General features: G+C 51.8%; 1 protein-coding gene across 3 annotated transcripts; it reads left to right on the top strand.

The window, feature by feature from the left end:
- Window positions 1-212: 212 nt before the first annotated feature.
- On the top strand, window positions 213-22,738 carry LOC144730132 (S-adenosylhomocysteine hydrolase-like protein 1). Of its 3 annotated transcripts, XR_013587791.1 has the most exons (18): window positions 213-945; window positions 2,621-2,717; window positions 5,771-5,887; window positions 6,367-6,467; window positions 7,159-7,261; window positions 9,182-9,276; window positions 10,760-10,866; window positions 11,149-11,265; window positions 11,610-11,673; window positions 12,841-12,929; window positions 14,888-14,958; window positions 15,266-15,360; window positions 15,806-15,904; window positions 16,853-16,921; window positions 18,700-18,778; window positions 20,532-20,652; window positions 21,174-21,296; window positions 22,458-22,738. XR_013587791.1 is itself a non-coding variant. In XM_078610713.1 (17 exons), the coding sequence occupies exons 1-17, from the start codon at window positions 889-891 to the stop codon at window positions 21,178-21,180; spliced, it is 1,488 nt and encodes a 495-aa protein (XP_078466839.1). In that variant the 5' UTR covers window positions 213-888; the 3' UTR covers window positions 21,181-22,738. The 3 variants fall into 3 exon arrangements, 2 of the variants coding, with proteins under 2 accessions (XP_078466839.1, XP_078466838.1); XM_078610713.1 differs by having other exon boundaries at window positions 21,174-22,738; XM_078610712.1 differs by lacking the exons at window positions 21,174-21,296; window positions 22,458-22,738 and having other exon boundaries at window positions 20,532-21,167.
- Window positions 22,739-23,256: the final 518 nt, after the last annotated feature.

Below are 23,256 nucleotides of genomic sequence, written 5' to 3'. Positions count from 1 at the left end.
CGAAAGGGTGCTCGCTGGCACGCGTGCATGTACGCACACCGAAAACCAGTCAGCTCTGGTCCTACAGAGTGCAGCAGCTATTGACTCTGTCCTGAGTGGTTTAATCTCTTTTCATGACACAGACCTAATGTTGTAATAACTGGTTTAAACATTACATCCTTGTCCGTAAAGGATTTTGGACACGCCCTCTGGAGATCACAAAACCCCAGCGGACGGCAGCCAGGCGCCACTCAGTGACCCCCGAGGGCATGGGTAGTGGGGCTGTGGTGAGCGCAGTGAGCCACAGTGAGCCAGAATGATGCATCTCAGTGAGCCAGAGTGTGCATCATAATATTTAGTGAACCAGAGCTAAGAACAGTAAGCAGAGGTCAGCGAGCCACGGTGAATCGCAGTGACTCCCTGCCCAGTGAGCCAGAAAGCAACATTGAACTTCGTGAACCAGAGTCTGCCAGTGATAGTTTGTTGAGCCAGAGCGAAACCCCGGTGAGCCAGTGACCCCTAGCTTGTTCAAGCCAGTGACAAGCATTGAACTTTGTGAGCCACACAATCACGGTTGTAGTGAGCCCTAGACTCACAGATCGGTGAGACAGCATAGACGAGCCAGAAATCAGAATAGTAAACCAAGGTCAGTGAGCCATAGTGAGCCGGTGGCTATATTTAAGCCGGTGAGCCAGGGAGAGCACAGCGAGCGAACGACTCGCAGTCGGAGTGCGACACGGAGTTCGTTGAGCCAGAGCGAGCAAAAAGTTACTCGGTGAGCAAGTGATAGGGGTGTGCGAGTCACAGTGGCACGGTGAGGGTCGGTGGGGTTGAGGGTCGGTGGGGGTGAGTGCGAGTGGTTCTGGCACGGCCTGGAGACCTGCGGTATCGTGAGGAGTGACTTCTACGATGACGTCCATCAGCAAGAACCTCTCCAGCCAGGGCAACCACACATCTCTCAAACAGGTACCACCGGCAAACACTGTCACAAAGACAAAGATCCCCCGAATAGCCTAAACATACTATTGGGGCAAGTGCTGTTAGCGAGCACCTTTGAAGGCCGGCATGTCACACGAGGGGGTGGGTGGACAGGACCACAGTGGCAATGTTTGCACACCACTGTACCAGGTACTCATTTTAGGCTGTGGTGGCCCAGGACCGGTTCAGATAAGCAGTATCACAGGTGTTGGCCGTGAGCGGGGGTCCAGAGCGCAACGCGCTAACCGCTGCGCCACCGCTCTCCACACGTGCGCTTTCAAATTGCGTCCTGTGGCACGACAGCATTTCGCCTGCATAGCCGTGTGGTCGGGAATCACTCGCGTGTGTGTGTTGGGTGTCTGTGTGGGGGCTAAACGGGCGCGGCACGGGCTAGAGAAGAGATGGAGTGATGTTGTGCAGGAGGACGTGGAGCTGAGTGGACTTGCCGATGACTGGTACCAGCGGTGTCAAGATCGGCCTCTGTGGAGGAGGCTCGTGAAGGAGGCTACTGGGCAGTTGGAGGCAGTCGCCCTCCAACAACAACGTAGGGCAGAGGAGCGACGCTCACAACAACGAGCGGGGCGCCGGGTGGCTAAAGCACAGCAAGTTGGCACAGTAGGGGGCACAGGTGGTGCATCAGCCAGTCATCTCAGTCGTCTGTCAGTCGACACCTCGGTCTGCCCCGTGACCTGCCAGCGGGCGTTCACGTGGCCTCAACATGCACATAGCCTGGCACAAGCGCCGTGGTGATGTCACCGCCACTTCGTGGTGAATGACGGTTGTGTGTTGGGGTGTGTGTGTGTGTTGGGTGTCTGTGTGTGTTGTGGCGTGGTAGTGTAGCGGTTAGCGGCGCTGCGAACCTGGCGACCTGAGTTCGATTCCTGCTGAACCGGTCATGGTCCTCCCCTAGGTCTATTCAGCCTGAAATTAGTACCTAGCGCGGTGTGTAAACATCGCCACTGGGAAGACAAAGACGGCTGGGCGTGGTGTTGACCCCCCCTCCCCTTCATAGGTGCTAGCGAACAGCACTTGCCCCGACAGTCTGTTAAGGCTACACGGGGGATATTTGTGTTGGGGGTTGTCTACGATTTTATTTTAACGCAGTTGCTGGGCAAAGCGGCCAGCCACACAATTACACTGTCGAAGTCTTAAGAGGTAAAATAGTCCAACGCGCATCTTTAATTAGAGCCAGGTTGTTATTGTGCTTGGAGGGAAAACAGAGCTGATAGGGAAGGAATTCCCAGGTGAGGCGGAGCGAGGGGCGGACACAGAGGGGAAGGAATGAGTGAGGGCTGAGTGAGTGAGGGTTGAGTGAGTGAGGTGAAGTGATTGAGTGAGCGGACGAGTCTGGTGAGCGTGGGTGAGTGAGTTCGTGTGCTGTTTGTGTGATCTTCGGTGTTTGGAGGGGGGGTTGAACAAGAGTGCGGATGAGACGAAACAGCGTTTGTCAAGGTGCTCGACGTGGCTGGAAGAATGAACGTGTGAAGTTCGTGGTATAACAGGTACCACCTGCATAGCCTGTCACAAAGGTCCCCCGTATAGCCTGGACACACTATTGGGGCAAGTGCTGTTAGCAAGCACCTAAGAAGGCCGGCACGGCACACACGAGGTGGTGACAGAGGAGCCGCACGTCCCGCTTGTTTTGCTCTTGTCATCGACACAGGAACCCCCACAGGAGGATCACCAGGCTCGCTTCGAACGCAGCATCCGACGGCCTCGCTCGCGGTCGCGCACGGGCTCGTACGACAGCTTCGCCCTAGGTTAGCGCTCATCAGCAGCACGCGCGCGACACGACGACGCCACGACGCCGGGTGCATGCGCTCGCACAGACGCCGACGTCGATGACGACGACGACGATAACGACGACGATGACGACATTGATGACGACGACGATGATGACGACGACGATGACGTTGATGATGACGATGACGACATTGATGACGAGAATGACGACGTGCGCCCCACAGAGATGTGTTGCGCGCGAAGAGAGGCGCAGCAGGGACACGAGACGAAGACCCCCCCCGGAATAGCCTTCACGGGGCTTCACCCACCTACGAATGTCGTGCCAGTGCTGCTAAACGTCGAACTCAGATTGTAAATGTTGTCGCTTGGCTCCTCCACCACACCGGTTAGTGCTGTACTAGTGACGAATTGGCACGTTCTGTTTGCGTGACAACCCTTACTAGTTGGTTGTGTCGGGTGGTGGCGGGTTTAACGACACATTTATATATTTACGCGATCTAACACAAACAAACCTCTTATGGATGACAGAGAAAGTTACATGGTCTGATATATTAAACAATCATACATAAATTAAACAAGGCACGAAAATTGTCAATGCTTAAATAAATGACACCGCAATCGTTAGCGTATATAAACAAGTGATAAAATACGCTCGCATATTCACAGTTGTTAAATCAAAGTCACAGTTGAAAATGTAGCTGTAGCTAAGATTCAACATGAGAGTTAAAATTCTTGATGGTAAATTCACCAGATTTAGAGTGGCCACAGCCAAACGGACTAATTGTCAATGTAGGGCACGACATTCGTAGGTGGGTGAAGTATCATGGATGAAAGAATGAACATCTGTCCATGGGACCCGAGAGAGAGAGTGTGTGTGTGGTCTGGGGCATTGGGAAACTAACCGAGGCCCTCTTATCTGTATTCTCCGTGGCCCGGGTGGAGGGGGGGACCGCTTGTTTTCTACGACACCAGCCAAGGAGCTTAACATCTGGTTTAATCCAGACCGGTTTAAGGAGGGGGCCCATGTGATTAGTGGCAGCATTCTTATCGTCGCTGCCTGCGGCTTGAGTAGCAATTAACAGCCACAACTTCTTGATTCCCGCTCCATAAAATGCACGCGGACCCATTAGACGCGGGTAGGTGGGTGCGGGAGGGGCAGTGAGCTGAGTGCCCGGGCCATCACCACTGCTGTTCCGTGAAGGTCACGAGGTCGCCCGCCCGCCCCCTCCCTCCCTCCCTCCAAATGCAGCAGTAATAACGCTTAATAGCGCAAGCGACATGGATTTAATGATGGCTGAGACGCGTGAATGACCCTGGTTAACTGCGTTGGAATGTGTGCGCTGTGTGCGCGCGGTGGAGTGCAGTGGTAATGCTGTTGTCGCGTTGTGGTAAAGTTCACCCTTCACGGGTCCCTTGCTCAGCTGTGTGGGGAGAACGCAGTGTCCGTGCGAGAGCACTCAGGAGCGAGGAGTGCCGTATGGAGGAATAGCGACGTCTTAGGAGTGCGATATTAAGTGTCTTAGTTAAGCTCAGAGATGGTTCCAGGGAATGAATGAACAGTGGACGGATATTCGCAAAAAAAAGTCAAAGAGATTTCTTGCGGGGCTCATCTCTCTTTTTTACAGCCCTGAGCCAGTGGTGGAAATTCCACATTCCTATGGTGGGGGTACGACTATCCATGGGACAAGCACCGTTGACTCCCCCCCCCCGCCACAAAGTGATACCCATTGTTATCAACCCCGGCGGGATGAAAGGCCGAGTCAGCCCCCAGCACAGGATTTGAACTCGCAACCTTTTGAGCCACTGGTTCTCCTGTCGAGGCCACTGTTCGAAATTGTTCATCACGGTGGCACTGTGGAGCGTCCTTGACTCTCCGCGTGTGGCTCAGCTGTCCGCAGCATTCGCCGGACGTTCTCACGCGGTCCACGACCATCACCCACTGTGGCCGTGGCAGTGCGAAGCAATGAGGCCCGATCGTGGGCTCAGCTGTCAGCCTCTTCCCTGGCACCTCGTTAGCCACCACGTCGGTTTGCCACATCTCTGCTGCCGCTCACTCGTGAAACCTGGCCACCGGCTGTATGTACGTACCATATGTTGAACCTCATTAAGACCGTATGTAGCCAACCGCGCAAATCGGAGGTGTGGGGAAACGGGCGAGAAACTAAAACACAAAAAGCGGTTCGAAAGAAATTCGTTTTCAATATTGATTTAAAAGTGCATAGCTCCAGTGGCTTCCTAGTATCGGAAGGAAAGAGCGTTCCAGACGGCCGCAAAAGCGCATCTGAAAGTGCACACTGCGAGGATGACCGGGCAGGAGATCTGCGTGTCCCCCCGTACGTTCACGCGTGTGTTCACACATGGCTGTGTAACCGCGTGTGCATGTTGGGGGAGTGGTGGCATAGCGGTTAGCACACTGCGCTATCAAACATGGAGACCTGCTTTCGATTATAATACCACGATCAACGTGAGTGGCGAATTAAATCTGAACCATTCCTGGGCTTCCCCTAGTTCGACTCGGCCTTAAATGAGTGCCAGGTGAAGTTTGAAAACATCAACATTTTGGAGAGAAACATGCGGCCGCCTGTGGTGGTGGTGGCCACACCATCCCTTGACGGACCGTGGCGGCCTTCTTCGGCGCTCTCTAACAGCATGGTCTAAGTAGGCTACACGGGGTGTGTGTGTGTGTGTTCACGTGTGTGTGTGTGTTTGGGTTCACGTGTGTGTGTGTGTTCACGTGTGTGTGTGTTCACGTGTGTGTGTGTTCACGTGTGTGTTCACGTGTGTGTGTTCACGTGTGTGTTCACGTGTGTGTGTTCACGTGTGTGTGTGTGTTCACGTGTGTGTTCACGTGTGTGTGTGTTCACGTGTGTGTGTTTTTTCACGTGTGTGTTTGTTCACGTGTGTGTGTGTTCACGTGTGTGTGTGTGTTTGGGTTCACGTGTGTGTGTTCACGTGTGTGTGTTCACGTGTGTGTGTTCACGTGTGTGTGTGTGTTCACGTGTGTGTGTGTGTGTGTTCACGTGTGTGTGTGTTCACGTGTGTGTGTGTTCACGTGTGTGTGTGGCTGCAGATAGCTCGGATGAGGAGGGGGTGTCGCCCCGGGAGACGGCGGGGGACGATGATTACTGTGTGAAGGATGCGAGTCGCGCAGAGCTGGGACGACGAGAAATCAGCATCGCGCAGCAGGGTGGGTCCACCCCGTGCACACGACGCCCGCACCTCCGATTACCACGGTTGGCTATGTACGGTGCGAAAGAAGTTCAACATACAGTACATCGCATGCGTGGGGTCCGCGGCACTGCCTAGGTCCTGGTGGGATAGGCCGGTGTCAAGGTGCGGATTGACCTGTGGGAGTGTATCCATCTTTCATGGATCAGAATCGGAATATTCATACTGCAGGAGGAATCCGATGATCTATAAAGCTCTTTTTCACATATGTCCAGTTAGGGGCGGGTCAGAACGTTACAACAATAAACAACACAAAAACACGCTGGGAGTGCAAAGTTTCGCCAAATCACTTAATTTTTTTTTACAAATAAAAAAATTTCAATACGGAGGAGAAAAGGAGTTCCAGACACGTGGGGATGCAGTGGCAGCACAACGGCGCGGGTCGAGCTGTAGGCCGTGGCTCCCAAGGTCACGTCCCACTGCCCTCTGTCCCCGCAGACATGCCGGCGCTCATGGCGCTGAGGAAGAGAGCGGAGCGGGACCGGCCTCTCGCCGGGGCGCGCATCGTGGGCTGCACGCACGTCACGGCGCACACCGCGGTACGAGCCCTTAAAAGCGCTCCCCCCTCCCCGCCCGGCCCGGTCGCCTTTGTCTCCCCCCAGTGCTGATGCTTACACACTGAACCAGGTAGTCATTTGAGGCCGAGTCGACCTAGGGGAGGACCCGGGGGACCAATTCAGGTATTCGTCACTGATGTGTCGTGAGCGGGAATCGCAACGTGGTGCGCTATTTATGAAACTATTTTTATTTTACCAGGTAAGAAGCAGCCTGTCTAAAAATGATAGCTCAACGAAGTGGCTTATCATTATGTGGAAATGTTTAGCAGCCAAATACTTTAAACGCATGACGCTGATTCTAAAAGTGGAGGAAAAAACCAGCGGTCCCGGATTAAAAAATCCACGCGACCACGGTGGGAGAGAGACATGTAGACTCCAAATATACAGTAGCAAGCATCAGGGTCGGGATCAAACCCACGACCTCCTGCATACCAGGCGAGGTAGTTAACATCTCGCCACCGCGGTGCCCCGCTAACCACTGCACCACCGGCTCCCCACCACATGCACTTAACCTGGGAGTGGATGGAACATTAGAAGCTAACGACGGCGACGAGGAGCATAGGTGTGGGGGCAGCTTGTAATGAAGAGGGGGTGGAGGTGGGCGGAGGGCTGGGGGGGATCTGTGGGGGGGGGGGGGGGGGCTGGCAGTAACGAGGTGGGCGTGCGTGTACAGGTGCTGATTGAGACGCTGTGCGACCTCGGAGCCGAGTGTCGCTGGGCGGCGTGCAACATCTACTCCACGCACAACGACGTGGCCGCTGCACTGGCTGAGGCCGGTACGCACGTGCGCGTGTGTCCATGTGTTTCAACAAAAAGAAGAATAATAATGCCCACTTATAACGCGCCACTACTGCCACACCCACACACCGCTCGCTCGTAGCTCTCGTAGAGAGAGAGAACGACTCAGGCGCGAGGAGGAACCACAGACGAGCAGGAAGGCAGCAGCAACCACGCGGTGAGGCGGCGCCAACAATAATTGCCCAAGTTCTGCGGTCCTCTAGATATATTGAGGTGTTATCGGCCAATTAATGAGTGCTTACATGGGGGCGGAAACCAGAGGACCCGGAGGAAATCCTTGCATGGGGGGTGAAACGCTCTATGCCTTACAGACGGCACAGGTGGAGTTCACATTTTTTGCTGCGCCTGCCTTCTGGCGAGCCACGGTATAGGGCTCCTCATCGACACACTCACGGGAAAGGGAGTTAAAATAGTTTTATTTACCAGGTAAGGCCCACTGAGCTACGTAGCTCTTTTTCAAAAGCGACCTGGCCACAAATGACAGCTCAACGAAGTGGCTTATCACGTGGAAATGTATAGCAGCCAAACACTCTAAACGCGCGTTTCTAAAGGTGGAGGGAGAAAACGAAGGCCCCGGAGAAAAACCCACACATCCACGGGGAGAGAGACACGCAAACTGCCAATATACAGCAGGCGCCAGGGAAGGGATCGAACTCACACCTCCTGCATACCAGGCGAGGTAGTTAACATCTCGCCATCGTGGCACCCCAAATGTTTAGCAACATTTGTGCAATCCCACCAACGATTACACGGGGAATCCTTGTGTGCGCACGCGTGTCTGTGTGTGTGTCCGGGTGCATCTGTGTGTGTGTGTTGTGACTTGCGCTATATTTCCCTGGATTTTTGGTCCTTAAATTCGAGGTGGAAGGGTCACCAAGCCCCTCGCCCCCATCCATAGTCTCCGTGGATGTGAGCTCGCCATGTGGGAAATCAGCTGTCTCAAGTCAGCCTCCCCCCAATGGCATTGCTCATAACACACCATGAAGTTACCGTCTGACTGCACGAGGAGGTGGGGTGGCATCATGTTTTTGCCAGACCGCATTATTACAAACCCCGAGTTCTATTCCTAGCCATGGCCAACATCAGTGGTGAGTGATTAACGTAATGCAGCGTGTTAACATCAGCGCTGGGGAGACAAAGATTGACCTGCCACGTTTCCTGTCCACACCACCCCCTCTCGTATTGTATGTCATCCACATAAATTTATCACTCAAAGTAATTACCATTGTAGCATCGTCGGCTACACGCAAGGCCCAGTAATAACTTCTCACCACACCTGTGGCTACTGGTCACGTGCCATCTCCGGCATGCCAGCGACGGTGAAAACTATTGAGTGAGAAATTGAGTCCTGGCTGCAATGGTTGGCTACGTGTGGTGCGAAAGAAGTTCAACATACAGGGACGCCTCTACTTACGAACGGCGTAGGTTCTAGAGGTCCGTCCGTAAGTCGATTTGTTCGTAAGTCCAACGTTACTCCTGTCGATTCCAAACGTGTTGTACGGCGTGTACACTAAACACGGGGAATGGCTTTACAAGTTGTATAATCTCCTGTAGGTGTCGGTGCCACTGGTTCTTCACGTTCTGCAGATGTAGATGCCACGCTTCTGAGACATGATGGGGGTTGATAATGTTCGTGGAAATCACAGAGAACGTTGTAGTGAACCACACAGCGACAACACAACGACAACAGACCATGGCGGCGGCCCAGGCAGAAATGTTGGAAATGAAGGGTAACGACACCGAACAACCACCGCCATCTATTGCGTGGTGGTTGAACTCACGACTCTCGGTCCGAACAGGCAACTCGACATACGGACCAGGTTTGTTCGCATCTCTGAAAATTCGTAAGTCGAATGTTCGTAAGTAGAGGAGTCGCCGTGCCCGCCGCTCGTCTGCAGGGTGCTCGGTGTTCGCCTGGAAGGGCGAGTCAGAGGAGGACTTCTGGTGGTGCATCGGGCGCTGCGTGTACTCGGACGGATGGAAACCGAACATGGTGACTTTTCTCTGCACCCCTCTCTCTCTTTGTAAACACACTCTCGTACTGCACTCTGCCTGTATGTGTGCATGTTGAACTTCTTTCGCACCGTACGTTGCCAACCGTGCTAATCGGAGGTGCGGGTGAAGAACAACAAACTAAACACAAGAAGCAGTTCTAAAGAAATTCGTTTTCAATTTATATTTACAAGTGTATAGCTCCAGTGGCTTCCTAATATCCAAAGGAAGAGGCGTTCCAGACGGCCGCGGAAGCAGCACATCTGAAAGCGCCACGCGACGCGGTGAGCACCGTCTTTCTTCGATGGCTAGCCAAAAGCCGCTGTGAGGATGACCGGAGTTTGCGTGATGGTTTATGCTCCTTGACAAGATCAGCAAGGGCCGTTGCCCGAAACGTCAACTATTATATTCGTTTTCTTTTTAAGGCCACATTGTGTTATTTATGAATGGAAATATATTGTTGTTAATTGTGCCCGTGCACCACTGCCAATGCAGTCTTGTCACCAACTAATTAATGTAACTAAATACTCTCTCCTGTGTAGGGCTGTGACGAAAGCATGAACCATATTACTTCACACTGCCACAAATATATGTGTGTGAAGGTGATGGGCGAGTGAGTGGGTTTAAGGGTTACTGGGTTAGTGAGTGGATGGGTGACTGGGTGAGTGGGTGAGTGGATGTATCTGCAATTCACCAACTCTAAGGCAAAGCAATTGAATGGCAAAATCACTTTGAGGTGATTATACAACAGTTGAGCTTCATTGTCCAGAGGAAATGATCACCTCTATGTAATAAGCAGGAGCATAGCCGGTTCATCATAAACAACATCATTATAACAATGGCTCCATTTAAGCCGGGTCTGTCCGGGTGGGTGGCCCGAAAACGTGCCACGCGTCTCAATGGGCCTGTGTTTCATCCCCTTGTTAAACAAAGGACACTCCTGTGGACAGATGCGAAGTGTATAAGGATCAATGTTATTTAATGAATTGATGACTCGATGCCTGCCTCGGCAGTAGCTTCACCCACCGCGCACGCACAGCAGTCGGTTGGGAGGGTGGGCGTGTGGCGTCCACCTGTAAACTCTAAAACTATAAACTATTTTTTTTATTTTACGAGGGAAGGACCAATGCGCTATATATAGCTATTTTCAGAAGCGACCGGGCCACATATGATAGCTCAACCAAAGTGGCTTATGTGGACATTTATAGCAGCCAAATACTCTAAAAGCATGCAGATTCTAAATGTGGAGGGGAAAAAATCTACACGATCACGGGGAGAATGTGGAAGACTTCAAATATAGAGGCGTCAGCGTCGGGATCGAACCCACAACCTGCATGTATGTTGAACTTCTTTCGCACCGTACGTCGCCAACCGTGCTAATCGGAGAGATGTGGGGGTGGTTAAGGTCTCGCCACCGCTGCGCCCCACGTCCGCCTGCGCCGCCCTGTGCCCCGAGAACCTCCTGTGCTTGACTCCGACCCCAGATCCTGGACGACGGGGGGGACCTGACGCACTGGATGTACCGCAAGTACCCCAACGTGTTCCGCCAGCTCAAGGGCGTCGTGGAGGAGAGCGTGACCGGCGTGCACAGGTGGGGGGCCGCGCGGGAGAGGTGGGGGTGAGCGGGAGAGGTGGGGGGCCGACCGGGAGAGGTGGGGGGCCGAGCGGGAGAGGTGGGGGGACGCGCGTCCTTCATTTGCTCTCCGATGCGATCTCGGGTTGTGCTGAGACGCGTTGTTCAGCGTGATGTCCGACGTTTCGCGTGCTGGGAGCTTCTTTAGGAATTGGACGGCTCCAGGCACCACGACGCGGCGCAGCGGTGACGTGCTGTGTGCCGCGCTGTGCGCTGTGCTGTGCGCCGTGCTGTGCGCAGGCTGTATCAGCTGTCGAAGTCCGGCAAGCTGACCATCCCGGCCATCAACGTCAACGACTCCGTCACCAAGCACAAGTTCGACACGCTCTACACCTGCCGCGAGACCGTGCTCGACGGGTACGTCCTCCCAGAGCCGGCACTTGAAGGGATCTCAGAGGTAGTTCTGTGTCATCTGCTTCCGCGAGCCATTCTCTAACATGGAGGTGGGGGGAGGGGGTGTCGCAATGCTCTGAGAGAGGTCCGAACGGATCCTTAATCTGGTGGCGAAGCGATGCCAAGAATGCGATTGGTGAATAAAACGAGGGAAGGGATGAAAATACATTTTTAAAAATATAAAAGAAAGCGACGGTGCTGTGACCGATCCGTGTGAGTCCGCGAAACCCTGCCCAGCGTGGATGTCCTGCGTTTCCGTATCGGCTCGCTCGCTCACCCCTCGCCCCCCTCCAACCCTGCGCTCGCAGGCTGAAGCGCTCGTGCGACGTGATGCTGGGCGGGATGCAGGCTGTCATTTGTGGCTACGGAGAGGTAGGTGCCAGTTAGCCACGTGACAGTCTACACCGGTGCTCTTCACTCATTTTCAGAGGGGGGGGGGGGGGGCACTTTCACCGATAAGACATCATCAGTGTGAGGAACCGCCACACATGTTAAACCATTGTGGGTTTGACAGCAGCACGATGATGATGATGGGGGGTGTTTTCACATTTTGTGTATTGTCACGTTAGGGGCCACACTAAAGGCCATCAGGGGCCACCAGTGGCCTTGCAAGGAAGAACGCTGCTTTACACCATATCGGCCTCCACGGCGAGTTCGCGAGTTGTAGCTATCCATGGCGGCGATTCCAGCGATGAAACGATTCTTGTTTTCTAGCCGTATTCTCATTCCCTTGTCTCGTTTGCAACCGTTTTGTTCTCTCCGTTGGTCTAAACGTAACAGCAGCATGCGATTCGCATACATTGTATAAATCGATTCGCACACACACGTGTCTATATGTACTAAGCTTAAGAATCAGCTTTACTCAATGAATCCATGCATCATTACTTGCCTAGTGCCACTCCAGTGAATGGGTAGGCACTCGCTAGGCATCGCCCCGTGCATCCGTTGGTATTTATCGCACCAACGTCAATTCTGCCGGCCCAAAATTTTATTGGGGAATTCCTCATTTTTATGATCGTGTTTTCGGTGTGTTGTCATGAGGCGAAGACTCCATTCGCATCTTTCGCAGAGCAGTGAAACCTATTGTCTTTGAGAATGGCCCATGGAAGCGGATATCACAGAGCTACCGCTGAGAACCCTCAGAGAACCCCTAGAGTGACGTCTGGTCCACACACAGGACAGCAAAACACTTTCCCACTTGGTCTGCATATGAGAGGAATGACAAATTAAGCGCAGTACCACATTTTATGCAACGGTTTACTCATTGGTTACCGAGCTAAGATCATCAGCTCTCTACACTTGAGAACCTGGTCCAATCACAGGCGACTGCCTGCATCGAACCCAGGATCTCAGCGGTGTAGGCTCAGCCCTTTGACCCCTCCAGCCACCCTTCCACTTCCGACGAGTCACAGATATAAACGCACGTGTCATTGTTTCCGTTACGGTTCATCGAAGCTCTCGCGCAGATACGTGGTGCGATGCATATACGACGGCCGTGGCGTTGCCGTGCCCAACGTGGCTTGTGTGTGGGGGCCACAGGTCGGCAAGGGCTGCTGCGCTGCGCTCAAGGGCCTCTGCTCCATCGTGTACGTCACCGAGGTCGACCCCATCTGTGCTCTGCAGGCGTGGTGAGCGCACAGGGAATCGTTTTCCCCGTTTTGAGTCACAATCGATTTTTGGGCGAGCAAATGTATTAACCCGTGTGTTTTCTGCTTCAGCGCACTGGTACACTGGTAATGTTAGACAGAGCGATCCACTATGCTTAACTCTTTAGTCATTCGACGTTTCACTGGTAGTTACAACAAGCATCATCAGGCAGTCGCCAGAATTGTGAAAATGTACTCCAGCCTTGGGCCTTAATTAGGTGATGTGATGTCATCAATCCGCGCACACAAGAGAGCAGGAAGTGGTAGGAAGTTATACTTAAAGGTTCATGTATTTGAATAAATTATGTTCTGTGATATTATTTTAGGTTTGTTAACATGAAGGTATATTTGCTTACATGGTGATACAGGTTTGTCCTAGTTTATTAGTTACACTAAATGTTTAGTAATCTTTTAGTAATGCTGTGTTAGTTTCAATGAACGTGAATACATTCTTTAATTTAGGTAGCGATTGCCGTTTAAAATAGCTCGTGATATCGCAGAACTACCTCTGAGATGCCTTCAAGTGACCCCTTGTCCACACCAGGGGGCCACTGCACTCTCCCACGTGCCCTGCTGTCGACATGTTTATCAAATGGCGATAAAACCAATTATTGTATTTTTGTTTTGAAGTCGCAGAAATGGAATTCAGCAACATTAAATTTTAAACCCACCCCATGGGGTGTTGTGCGCAGTCATCGGTGACCCCAGCATCCGCACTCTGCACTTGAAAACCCAAAACCCCTGGTCGATGGGGAAAAAAGTCCGCACTTAGTAAAAACGTCTTTTCAGCTTATATACCTTGTAAAACTCTGACGTCACAATGGAATTCTTATTAGCCTATCAAAATGCATAAAGCGCCTTCTACCAAGTCGCTTTAAAGCGATTATAAAATTGCACATAGGGTGATAACGATTGTAAATTAAGAATTAAGTTATACTGGTAGGAACCTCCTGGTTACCACAACCCACAGGGGATTATTGTGTCCGTCCGTCCGTCGTGCATCCAAAAATGGGAGGGGTGGGGCTGGGTGGAGAGGGGAGGGTGGGGAGGGGCTGGGTGGGGAGGGTGGGGCTGGGTGGGGGGTGGGAGGGGTGGGGCTGGGTGGGGAGGGGCTGGTCACCCTGTGGTGCCCTTATAAAACTCAACGTTTAACCTACTCACGCCAGCTTATGCCCGCCCTCACAGTCGGTCATATTTGCGGAATACACTACGCCGCCGTTGACCCTGGCCATTGACCGAGCAACCCAACGTTCCGACCAGCTCCCTCCGCAGGAATGTGTTTGTAAGTAGGTGGTGCAATTTTGAAGGCAGTAAATGAAGAGGGATTGATCAGGATGAGCTGGGATAGGGCCCTGGTCGTAGCTGGGGGGCTGAAAAGCAATGAGGTGTCATTGCATTGGGAAGACAAAGGGGGTCGGCGAGGGGCAGGAGCCAGGAAGGGGTGGGCACCCCCTATTTGTCCATGCTGTTGGCTCCCTTCTGTCCACGTTTAGGCTCAACAATTTCCTCTTCTCTGCCTAGCACTGTCCCATTTGTTAAAGATACATCAATAAACACACACCTTGTACTTCCTCAAGTAACCGTTTCATGAATGTGTCTTTAATATTATACTACAAGGTGGCAATGCATGTACTGCACGTTGAACTTTCTTTCGTGCCAACCTTGCGAATCGAAAATGGGGGGGGAAGGACAAATGAAACACAAAAAGCAGTGCATAGCTCCAGTGGCTTCCTCGTCCATATTACATTGCACTGTAGACCCACATCCTAACACAGCATCTCAGCCGTCCCAGCTCAGTGCTCTGACCTCTAAGCCGCCCACCCACTCACCCGTGGCTAGAGGGAATCCTAATGTTTGGGCGAGCGCATGGGGAGCCGGGGTGGAGCGTCGCCCTCGCTTGTGCTACACGCTGGTGCATGCGTGGTCTCGTGCGCATGCAGCATGGACGGTTTCCGAGTGGTGAAGCTGGGCGAGGTGGTGAGTCTGGTGGACATCATCATCACCTGCACCGGTAAGTGCCTGCGGTGTGCGTGGGTGGTGGCGGTGGTGATGATGATAATGACGGCGGTGGCGGTGAGTGTTGATTTGTGGTGATGGTGGCAGTGGGTGACATGTGGTGGTGGTGGGAGTAAGTGTCCATCGGTGGCGATGATGGTGATCACAGTGAGTGTTGAGCAATGGTGGTGATGATGGCGGTGGCGATGGCAGTAAGTGTCGATCGGTGGAGGTGGTGGTGGTGAGTGTCGAATGATGGCACTGGTGGCGGTCATGGTTGAGCGGTGGTGCTCTCTGATGGTGTCGATGGTGCCGCTGCGCAGGGAACAAGCACGTGGTGCGGCGTGAGCACATGGAGCGGCTCAAGGGAGGAGCGATCGTGTGCAACATGGGACACTCCAACACCGAGATCGACGTGGTAGGGATCCGTCACGTGGGTGCATGAGCAAAGGCAAAGATCCCCCGTGTCGCCTGTGCAGACTGTTGGCACAAGTGCTCTTAGCGAGCACCTACGAAGGCTGACACGGCACACGAGGTGGTGGGTAACCAGCACCACGCCCGGCCGCCTTTGTCTCCCTAGTGGAGATGTTTATACACTGCACCAAGTGCTCATTTGAGGCTGAGTCGACCTAGGGGAGGCCCTGTCCTGGGCCTCGACTCGGTCGACCGGTTCAAATAATCATCACTGGTGTCGGACGTAAGCGGTGAATCAAACCGCTGCACTACCACTCCCCACTCTCACACACACAGACACACGGCCGTGCACGGGATATCTGCTGTGGTGTGGGTCGTATTTCGGGGCGAGTGTGGGTCACGTGGTTCTGAATGTCTTTGTGTGCGTGTCCCGTGCGACCCCCTTCCAGGCCAGCCTGCACACCACTGAGCTCACGTGGGAGCGAGTTCGCCCCCAGGTCGACCACATCATCTGGCCGGATGGCAAACGCATTACCCTGCTGGCCGAGGTCAGTGCCAGCACCGGTCCGAGTGCTCGGCTGAGGTTATCCTGAAAATGCCGAAATCACCGGGTCTCATTAAGCCATGGGAAGCAAAGCAGGGTGGAGCCTAGTTAGTGCTTGGATGGGTTGACCACTGTGCATAAAACAGGCGCTGTCGGTCACTGGCGCACTACGTTATGGGCAGAGGGTGGACCCGACAAGGCCATTGTTGTCTCTCTCCCACACCTCTGCCCTACGCCCTTTTATGTAAGGACAAACTAAACACACAAAAAGTAGTTCTATAAAAATAAGTTTTCAATCGAGATGATTTAATAGTGCATAGCTCCAATGGCTTCCTAACATCGGAAGGAAGAGCGTTCCAGACGGCCGCAGAAGCGCATCTGAAAGCGCGCGATGCAGTGACCGTCTTTGTTCGATGGTTAGCTAAAGGCGCTGCAAGGATTACCGGAGTTCGCGTGCTGATGGTTTATGCTCCTTGACGAGATCAGCAAGGCATTCTGGTTTATTTGTGGTCGGCACTTTGTGTGTAGTGAGTGCGTCCTTATAATGTATTCGTTCGGTAACTGGAAGTCAATGCAGCTCGATGGGCACTGGCTTGACCAGCGTGGTGAAGTAGGGTCTAATTATTTCCACGACCCATGCGTATTGTCACCTGTATACGAGTGTGCATGCGTGTGTATAGTGGAGTGTCAGTGCAATGATTAGTGCACTGTGTTACAAACCCTGCGACCTGAGTTCGATGAATGGTGGTGAATATCTTAACCCAATCCCGGGGCTCCTCTACTTGCATGAGTACCTGGAGTGCCTTGTAAACAACAGCACTGGGGAGACAAAGGTGGCCACCCACTCCCTCGTGTGTCATGCTGGCTTTCATCGGTGCTCGCTAACCGCCCTTGCCCCAACAGTTTGATAAGACAACAATCGGGGATCTTTGTCTTTGTGTGTCATGGGCAGGGCCGGCTGCTGAACCTGAGCTGTGCTGGCGTGCCGACATGCGTGCTGTCCGTCACCGCCACCACGCAGGTGAGATTCCCGGCTACGTGGCCGATGAGCTCAGGGTGCCGGCAGCACCGGAGGTTCCTGGGTTTGAATCTGGGTTTTCGACCGCCTTTGGGAAGAAAAAAAATACTGGGTTCTCAAGTGTAGTGAGCTGGGTGGTCTGAGCTTGTCGCATTGCACTGCACCAAAAGCCACTGTCAGCCGGTATTGAGAATCTAAACGTTCAGTTTAACACTGAGGCTTTCGCGACAAATATCATTCATAACAGACGGTTTTGTTTTGGGTTAGATCGCATAAATATAAATGTGTCGTTAAACCCGCCACCACCCGACACAGCCAATTAGTAAGGTTTGTCACGTAAACAAAACATGCCAATTAGTCACTAGTACAGCACACCGCTGTGTTGGAGAGTAAACCCACAACATTTCCAAATCGAGTACGACGTTTCGTCGTTAATTACAACCAGCTTCATCAGGCGACAACCAGAGTTGTGGATAAATCCTCATCCTGTTTCGGTCTTAAATAGAGGGTGGGGGGGGGGGTAAATGTGATGTTGTATCCACTTGTGAGTCAATCAGGTGCGAAGATCAGAGGGGCGGGGTTAATGTAGTCAGATAAATTACAATGGATATCCATTCTCTTTGGTTTTTTCGGTAAAGTCACGTAAGTAAAAAATTAAATAAATGAAAGCAACTAAATTTCACGTTTCCATTTATTTTTTTACCTACGTGACTTTACCGAAAAAAACAAAGAGTTTGAATCCTTGCAGTCACGAAATAAATGGATATCCATTATCATTGTTTGGGTTATTCAAACGTTCTCTTTGATTTCCATACGACCAGCACTGTTTGCAGGGAATATGAAAGTTTCACCCCGAGTGTGGATATCACACTATCGAGTGCTCTTTTCCACTAAGCTCTCTGTGACCTCACCTTCAGGGGTCATTCTCTGCAGCAAGGTGGAACACCGCAAGAGTTCCAAAAGGAAACGTCTACATCCCATGACTTCCACGCCCGGAGCACGATTTGAATTCGCAGCCTTCTTCATGTCGTATGGCTACTGACATTGATGCCGAGCAACAACTTACGATTTCACATTCAGCTGGTCAAGCCAGACAAGCGCGTCACGCTCAGCGGAGCGTATCGCCGTGACGTCTCCTTCGTGTGTTTGTGGATCGGGGCATCGCGTCGTTTGTTATGCGTTGTACGGCCTTTTCAGAGAAAATAAACTCAGCGACGTAAAACAAACTGACAAATAATAATGGTCAAGAAGTGGCAAGAACGCCAATGCCTCTGCCTGTACCCCCCATCTCGCTCACTTCACCTCGCATCCCCATCTCACGTCGTCTGTTCAGACAGGACCCCCCCAGTGCCGGATGATCCTAGTTGCAAAAGTAGCCACATAAGTAGTAGCTACGGGCCCCGCACTTTTAAGGGCCCCGCGCTAAATGATTTCAAGCTAACAATTCCGGTTCAGTGATTATGCACTTGCTCTATTACTATAGTACTATACTGCCTTCAACTTGTATGAACGACTGGGTGTTTAAGTTTGGCGATTTGTCATATTATCTTGCCGTATAGCAAATAAAAAAATACAATTACATTACTGTGTGAGTTAAAAATGTATGTGTTTTTATATTTAGGTGTTTATTTATTTATTTACGGCCCCTTCATAGCATATGCTACAGGCCCCGCACTTGCTTAATCCGGCATTGACCCCCCCCCCCCCCCGTATGTGAACTCACGCCCTGTTGCCCCCCGCCCCTCACCCCCGGCCCCCCTTCCCCGGGTCTGCCCTCACAGGCCCTGGCTCTCATTGAGCTGAACAACGCGCCCGAGGGCCGCTACAAGCGCGACGTCTACCTCCTGCCCAAGAAGCTCGGTAGGCCACTGCCTGGGGGTAGTTGTGTGTGTGTGTACTGTGGACTGGTGGTAGTTGTGTGTGTGTACTGTGGCCTGGAGGTAGTTGTGTGTGTGTACTGTGGCCTGGTGGTAGTTGTGTGTGTACTGTGGCCTGGTGGTAGTTGTGTGTGTGTGTACTGTGGACTGGTGGTAGTTGTGTGTGTGTACTGTGGCCTGGTGGTAGTTGTGTGTGTACTGTGGCCTGGTGGTAGTTGTGTGTGTGTGTGTACTGTGGCCTGGTGGTAGTTGTGTGTGTGTGTCTGTGTACTGTGGCCTGGGGGTAGTTGTGTGTGTGTGTGTACTGTGGCCTGGGGGTAGTTGTGTGTGTGTGTACTGTGACCTGGTGGTAGTTGTGTGTGTGTGTACTGTGGCCTGGGGTAGTTGTGTGTATGTGTGTGTACTGTGGCCTGGAGGTAGTTGTGTGTGTGTGTGTGTACTGTGGCCTGGAGGTAGTTGTGTGTGTGTGTACTGTGGCCTGGAGGTATTTGTGTGTGTGTGTGTGTGCTGTGGCCTGGTGGAAGTTGTGTGTATGTGTGTACTGTGGAGGCGGTACAAAAAAAATGAGTGACCTCCCAAGGGCATAGGTTCACTTTGGCTTTAGTGGAAAGCCATGACTGCCGGAGTGGCCTGTGAGAATGCCAGGGTTTGGAATTGCCTCGGCACACACAGCACTGGTCAACATAGAGGCGTACGTTCTATGTATGTGCGTTTCAACAGAAGAGCGGTGGTGTAGCGGTTAGCGCGCTGCGCTGTGAATCCGGCAACCCAAGTTCGATTCCCGCTCACAGCCAACACCAGTGACGATTATCTGAACCGGTCTTGGGCTTCCCTCAAATGAGTACCTGGTGCGATATGTAAACATCGCCACTGGGGAGACAAAGGCGGTCGGTGCTGGTCACCCACCCCCTCGTGTGCCGTGGCTGGCCTAAATAGGTGCTCGCTAACAGCACTTGCCCCAACAGTCTGTCAAGGCTATACGGGGGATCTTTATCTTTGTCTATCTTTGTGGTGAGTGCTGGTGAGTGTATCGCTGTGCGTGTGATGGTGAGTACTGGTGAGTAGGTGAGTGTATCACTGTGTGTGATGGTGAGTAGGTGAGTGTATCACTGTGTGTGGTGAGTAGGTGAGTGTATCACTGTGTGAGTGATGGTGAGTAGGTGAGTGTATCACTGTGTGTGTGATGGTGAGTAGGTGAGTGTATCACTGTGTGTGTGGTGAGTAGATGAGTGTATCACTGTGTGAGTGATGGTGAGTAGGTGAGTGTATCACTGTGTGTGTGGTGAGTAGATGAGTGTATCACTGTGTGAGTGATGGTGAGTAGGTGAGTGTATCACTGTGTGTGTGGTGAGTAGATGAGTGTATCACTGTGTGTGTGGTGAGTAGGTGAGTGTATCACTGTGTGTGATGGTGAGTACTGGTGAGTGAGTATCACTGTGTGTGTGATGGTGAGTAGGTGAGTGTATCACTGTGTGTGTGGTGAGTAGGTGAGTGTATCACTGTGTGTGTGATGGTGAGTAGGTGAGTGTATCACTGTGTGTGATGGTGAGTACTGGTGAGTGAGTATCACTGTGTGTGTGATGGTGAGTAGGTGAGTGTATCACTGTGTGTGTGGTGAGTAGATGAGTGTATCACTGTGTGTGTGATGGTAAGTATCACTGTGTGTGTGGTGAGTAGATGAGTGTATCACTGTGTGTGTGATGGTAAGTGAGTATCACTGTGTGTGTGGTGAGTAGATGAGTACGTGGCCAGCCTCCACTTGCCGTCATTCGGTGCGAGCCTCACCGAGCTGTCTGACGAGCAGGCGCGCTACCTGGGCCTCAACAAGGGCGGCCCCTTCAAGGCAAACTACTACCGGTACCAAACCACGTGAACCACCACTCACAAACCACGTGAACCACCAGTACTATCTCACAGCAACATGAACTACCAACGCAACCCCCATGTTTAAATGCTGTCGTCTCACACAAACCATTTACATCATCTGTGTCGGCCTGCTTGTGTTTAAATAGGTGCTTGCTAACAGCACTTGCCCCAACAGTCTAGAAAGCTACACATGGGATGTGTGTCTTTGTGTGCGGATACGTGTCAAGTAGTGCAGCGGTCGGCGCTGCATTACGAATCTGGCGACCCAAGTTCGATTGCCGCTCACGGACAACACCAATGACGATTATCTGAACCGGTCCGAGATCGACTCGGTCTCAAATGAGTACCTGATGTGGTGTGTAAACATCACCGCTGGGGAAACAAAGACGGCCGGGCGTGGTCTTGGCCACCCACCCCCTCGTATGCCCTGCTGGCCTTCATAGGTGCTCCCTAACAGCACTTGACCCAACAATCTGTTCAGGCTATATGAAGGATCTGTGTCTTTGTGCCAGGTACTGAACACAAGCTGTCTCCGCGCGGCCCACCCCGACTCCCGCCACACCTCGCTGGTGTCCCCGCCTGCTCCCTGTGTGGCCCCACTCACTGCCTCTCCATCACGAAGTAGACGGGCCGAGGTGAGCACGTTGCTCTGAGGTCAGCAAGACTGCTAGACTGGAGCCATCGAGACCCTGGGTGTTGCTCCATGTGGTTCAACCCATTACTTGGCGATGCTGCTGTTGGCAGTGGTGCGTGCACAAGCACAGACAACAATCGCAACACATTTGTCAATGACACTGACTGATAAGACATTTTCCTGCACTTGCCCGAACTGCATTGGATTCCGGTTGCCCATCGAATACATTATAAGTTCGCACTCATTACACACAAAGTGCCGACCACAAATAAACCACAATACCTTGCTGATCTCGTCAAGGAGCATAAACCATCAGCACGCAAACTCCGGTCATCCTTGCAGCGCCTTTAGCTAACCATCGAACAAAGACGGTCACTGCATCGCGCTCTTTCAGATGCGTTTCTGCGGCCGTCTGGAATGCTCTTCTTCCGATATTAGGAAGCCACTGGCACGATGCAAATAATCTAGATTGAAACTCATTTCTTTAGAACTGCTTTTTGTGTTTAGTTTGTTGTCCTTACCCCTCACCTCCGATTAGCACAGTTGGCTACGTACGGTGAAAAAGAAGTTCAACATACATACACTTTAACACGTAGGCTTTCGCGACCAATATCCATAATAAAGGTTTTTGGGTTAGATCGTGTAAATACAAACTGAGTACGACGTTTCGCCAGTAATTACAACTAGCGTAATCAGGCATAATGTACATTGCCTCAGTAATACCCCCCCCAAATTGTACAAGAGCGCAGAAGGGTGATCAACACATCTACGCCTCTATATAAGGAACGAAACAGGTGGACTTCTCCACAAATCTGGCTGTCGCCTGATGAAGCTAGTTGTAATTACTGGTGAAACGTCGTACTCACTTTGTAAATGTTGTAGCTTGGCTCTCCACCACACCGGTGTGCTGTACTAGTGACGAATTGGCACGTTCTGTTTACGTGACAACCCTTACTAGTTGGCTGTGTCAGGTGGTGGCGGGTTTTCACGACACATTTATATATTTACGCGATCTCATCCAAAAACCTCTATAATGGATACATACACTCATGTGCCATGGTGGATGGCCATTGCCCAGAACGTCAGCGATGATATATTGTTCCTCATAAGGCTGTGCTTTTGACGAATGTATTCTCGTTTTTATGATTAACCGGGGTCTCAGGTGGCTTGGCATGGCCCTGACACGGCTCAGATGTGCAGTGGAGAAAAAATCATGAAAGGTCAGGCCATCGAGCTGGTACTGCCAAGATCTTTGGGTTTGAAGGCCGGTTTCACCTGCTTGTGAATAAACTGGGTTCTCAAGTGCAGCGAGTTGGTGATGGTCTCAGCCTGGTCACCAAACACCCGCGCACCCACACACAAAAAAAATCGTATGAAATTTGATTGTGCACTTAATTTGTCCTAGCCGTGAGAAATAAAAATATCACTTTGATCATCACGTGACTATCTGTGGCAGTGTCGGTGGGAAAGTGCTGCCCTCTAATTAGTCGACCAGATGTCACTTGGATGGATCTCAGAGGCAGCTCTGCAATAGCCACTTCCGTGGGCCATTCTCTGATGCGAACGCTTGCAGTGCTGTGCGTGAGTCCTGCATGGATTCTTCGTCTCAAATAGCACCATCGGGGTTAAACATAGAGACGAAAAAGTTAAAGAAAAAAATGAATGTAATAATAAAGAAAACTACCCTATAGTTATTTTTAGAAGTTGAGTAGCTTCCCAATTCTTACAAAGAAATAGTTTATCTTTTAAAATACTACCAGTGTCCGTCCACTGTGGTTCTGTGTGGTTGGTTGGCTAATTATTATTATCATAATTTTTCTGCTTGTTTACCTGGGAAAGCTTCACGGAGTCGTAAGTTTCTTTTTTCGGAGGGTCCTGCCAAGTTTCCACCGGACTTTTTCTCCTGTGTGTGATCACAGTTTATTAATTCGCAGTGTAATTTTTCAGCTGTTGGATGTTTT

The sequence above is a fragment of the Lampetra planeri genome, chromosome 34 (assembly GCF_965212315.1).
Source record: "Lampetra planeri chromosome 34, kcLamPlan1.2.h2, whole genome shotgun sequence".
Taxonomy (NCBI): domain Eukaryota; kingdom Metazoa; phylum Chordata; class Hyperoartia; order Petromyzontiformes; family Petromyzontidae; genus Lampetra; species Lampetra planeri.
Note: the sequence above shows the minus strand (reverse complement) of the source record. Positions and strands in the feature narration are given on the sequence as shown.